General features: G+C 33.9%; 1 protein-coding gene and 1 pseudogene across 5 annotated transcripts in view; both read right to left on the bottom strand.

Moving 5' to 3' along the window:
- Positions 1 to 4,141, bottom strand: part of LOC117181938 (fatty-acid amide hydrolase 2-A) — a 72,018-nt gene that overhangs the window by 16,558 nt on the left and 51,319 nt on the right. For all 5 annotated transcript variants that reach the window (XM_033374965.1, XM_033374964.1, XM_033374962.1 and 2 more), the window contains 3 exons: positions 3,445 to 3,556; positions 3,177 to 3,334; positions 2,411 to 2,554 (listed from right to left, as the gene is read on the bottom strand). In XM_033374965.1, coding sequence (XP_033230856.1) covers positions 2,411 to 2,554; positions 3,177 to 3,334; positions 3,445 to 3,556 — 414 coding nt within the window. The remainder of the gene's footprint in view (positions 1 to 2,410; positions 2,555 to 3,176; positions 3,335 to 3,444; positions 3,557 to 4,141) is intronic.
- LOC117182403 lies at positions 1,345 to 1,486 on the bottom strand (annotated as a pseudogene).

Below are 4,141 nucleotides of genomic sequence, written 5' to 3'. Positions count from 1 at the left end.
ATTGAAGATGATGAATTTTATCGAAAAATCATTTTTTCGGACGAAGCACATTTTCACCTCGGTGGTTATGTCAACAAGCAAAATTGTCGCATCTGGGGCACGTAAAATCAACATGTCGTCGTAGAAAAGCCAATGCATCCACAACGAGTCACTGTTTGGTGCGGATTTTGGTCTGGTGGCATCATCGGTCCATTTTTCTTCGAAAATGATGAAGGAGCCACCGTAACCGTCAATGGTGAGCGCTACGGGGCAATGTTAACTGACTGGTTTTTTACTGAAATTGACGGAATGGATATGAACAACATTTGGTTTCAACAAGACGGCGCTGCGTGCCACACAGCGCATGCCACAATCGATATTCTGCGTCCAATCTTCGAAAATCGAATAATCAGCAAAAATGGTGATGTGAATTGGCCTCCCCGGAGCTGCGATTTGACGCCATTGGACTATTTTCTGTGGGGAGCGGTGAAGGATAAATGTTATGCAAACAATCCAGAAAGAATTCAAGACCTCAAGACCGAAATTCATGCCGCTATTGCTGAAATAAGGCCAGAGACAATCGAAATGTACTCAAAAATTGGGTTGATCGAATGGGCTATTGCCAAGTCAGTCGTGGTGGACATTTGACCGAAATTATTTTTCATAAATAAATTTCATAAATATACCTTTTAAATAAATGTTCAACCATTGAAAAATATTGACCCGTTTTTGTTTTATAGCAAAATCAAATTCCAATTTTTAAATGGACCACCCTGTATGTCATCCTCCATACGCTAGAACAATTCTATAACAGTTCTAGAACTCTATGACATACGATCTGTAACATTTCTAGAACAATTCTAGAACTCGGTTATCAGTATTATGTAACAGTTTTGTAACACATCTAGAACGCTGTGACAACTGATCTGTAACATTTCTAGCGCAATTTTAGAGCTTAGTTACAAATGTTGTATAAAAAATCTTTAACAGATCTAGAACGCTGTCACCACCGATCTGTAATGTTTCTAGAACAATTCTAGAACTTTGGTACGCTGCGTTGTAAAAAATCTAGGACAATTCTAAAAGTTATATAACAATTCTATAACAGTTCTAGAACTATTTTTTTTCAAATATGGAAAAGTGTTATGTACGTGTTGATAAATCAGTCTCGACCTTGTATTTATGTTAGATCACTCAATCAGTCGTCGATTGGAAAGCTCAGTTACAATTATGTACCATTCAAAGGAATAGGATTCCCCGGGATATTCGATTTGACCCCATTTATGTCCCGGGTTATTCCAGGGATAACCCGTCGGAATATCCTGCGAGGCGGAAATTTGAATATCCTCATGAATATATTTTGATCCGGGATAGCGGGTACGCAGTCCCAACTAACAAAAATTATACGTCTGAGATATCCACATTAGGGATATTCGCAAGGGTCATCTCGACCGTAGTGTTAGCGAACTAATCTTTGTTCCTAATTCGTTCTAGAACACACTTGTAACAGGGTTCTAGAACTTCGATATAACACTTTTACGGCACAGTTCTAGAACAAACTTGAAACAAATATTATAGAACGTCTGTGATCAGTTTGTTTTGAAACAATTCCATAGCAAATGTTAGAGAGCAGTGCTGTCACATAGTTCTAGAACAGTTCTGTAACAATTTTGTCACAGTGTTCTAGAATACGATTAACTTTTTGTTCTAGAACAGTTCGGTCACAATATTCTCAGAGTGTTCTAGAACACCGTTACCTATTTTTTTTAGAATAGTTCTGTCACCATCTTGTAACAACTGTTATAGAACACAGATCCTTTTTTGATCTGGAACAGTTACAGAACGTGTTTGCTGGGCACTTTACCAGCAAAAGAAAATGTAATGCCCAGAATTATCATCAGTCAATAATATCGACATTTAGATTACCTATAGCCGCTAATTTCGGAATCTAAATTATATTCGATCGATAAAGCCGAAATTTAGATTACCTTCAGCTGATAAAGTAGGAATATTTAGTGTGTTTTAAAAAGATATCCATAAAAATCAAGTTCTTTGTTACCATTTCTGAAATTACTACGATAGACTAAACTGAAAGTAGAAATTATTGAACCCTTTGGTAAAGGGTTATGTGCTTTTAATTTTTCTCAGCAAAATAAACTTACGTGATTTAATCAAAAGTTGTAAAAAAATTAAAGTTTTGATCAATATTTTTCTTTTTGATTTCACAGCTTTTTATAGGTTTTAATTTTGTATGCGACTAAAAATATTTTCAAAAATAATGTAACATACGGTGTGGGTGGCGGGGGGGGGGGGGGGGGGGGGGGGGGGGGGGGGGGGGGGATCTAAACGTAATTTACGGATGTCCCCTTATAAATTACTATCTTCAATAAATGAAATTTTTTTTTTATTTTGTAAATATGAACAAATATACCTTTTGAACAATCGAACCATGTGTAGTATTCATGTATCTAGTGAGACGTTCTATTGCCGATTTCATATCTTCGTCAATCGCACTAATGGGACCGTTGCTTTTATCGTGTTCGAAGTAAAAGTATCTCAATTTCTTCAAGTCTACCTGAATATAAAAAAAATATAATTAATGTACTGAATTACATTTTTAATGATAGTGCTAAAAAATAAGCAGTAATGCGCCTGATGATTATAATTCTAGAATTAAATTCTATTTATAAAAATCAAGAAGATAATATATGGTTTCTATATTGCAAAATTTTATTTTCTCGTCAAATCTATTTTCTACTGAAAAACACTAATGATGAAAAGTAAAAAAGTATCGTCACTATAAAATGTTGATCAATTTTATAAACAAATTACGAAAAAAGCACTGCTTTTGCTCGTTTAGCATTTTATTTAAAAAATGCACTGGTCAAAGTTCAAAGCATTTATTGACATTCATTTATGACATTTTTTTATCAGATTCATCAATATTTTGTCAAGTGGTGATATATGATTGTTTTTATCATTAGTATTTTGCGATAAAAAAATTAATTTCTTGATACTTTTGGATGATTCCAAGTTTATTTCAGCTGTGCAAAGAAACATAAAAATAATGTTTAAAATATTTATTGTTTAAATTTACTTGGTAATGCAAAAACACGATCATTTATTCCGGATCCTGAAATTGTTCAATACTGTATGACACTATAATAAAGATTAATAAATGTTCTTAATTTTTATACTTTTTGATCAAGACGATTTGCCACTTCTGGGTTCTGACTAATAACTTTAAGAAACATCGGCAGATCCTTGGCATATCGAACCATAGGGGCAATCGTAAAGAACGAAGGCCACTTTTTGTCAGTACAGTCCGGGTAGTGTCCAGAAACAGAAACCCAGCCTAGAAACAATAATTAATTAAAGTAAGAGATTAATATTTTTAAACAGAAAAGTATTACAAATATAACTTAAAATTGTTTATAAAATCATAATAAGATCGTGTATTTTAACCTGGAGTCGGTTTATGTCCGAAAACACCGCAGAACATTGCCGGAAGTCTACACGATCCGCCAATATCTGATGCGAGACTAAGAACTGAAGCCCCGGCCCCTAAAAGGGCAGCCTACAAAATAACGATTTTCATTAAAAAATAGTAATACATTATATTACAAGAAATGTATTTTCCACTAAATATATCAAATTTGATACATTTTGTATAACTTTTACGATTTAATGTAAAACAAATCTGGAATAACTCTACAAGAGTTTTCTATACTTCATACCGAACCCCGATTTCAAAATTTCAATAAAACATATGGGGAAATTCATGAAAAAAAGTTGAAAACTTTCATAGAAATCACATTTGAGGTATTAAGAGTTTCTGATCACATCATTATAAGGTCTAGATACGAGGGTAGTTCAATAAGTCCTTAGAATGAAGTATAAAAACAATTTTTTTTGGGTAAATTTTTTTTATTTTTCAACATAATCTCCTTGGAGCTCTATACACTTGGTCAATCTCTTTTCAAGTTTTTTTAATCCTTCAGAAAAGTGCGTTTTCGGAAGTTCCTCAAAATAAGCACTTACAGAGGCAATGACATCTTCATTGTCTGGAAATCTCTGTCCACCGAGCCATGTTTTCAAGTTTGGAAATAAGAAAAAGTCACTGGGGGCTAAATCTGGTGAATACGGTGGGTGTTCGACCAAT

The sequence above is a fragment of the Belonocnema kinseyi genome, chromosome 10 (genome assembly GCF_010883055.1).
Source record: "Belonocnema kinseyi isolate 2016_QV_RU_SX_M_011 chromosome 10, B_treatae_v1, whole genome shotgun sequence".
In the NCBI taxonomy this organism is placed as follows: domain Eukaryota; kingdom Metazoa; phylum Arthropoda; class Insecta; order Hymenoptera; family Cynipidae; genus Belonocnema; species Belonocnema kinseyi.
The sequence above is the reverse complement of the archived record's forward strand: the minus strand, read 5'-3'. Positions and strand labels throughout refer to the sequence as shown.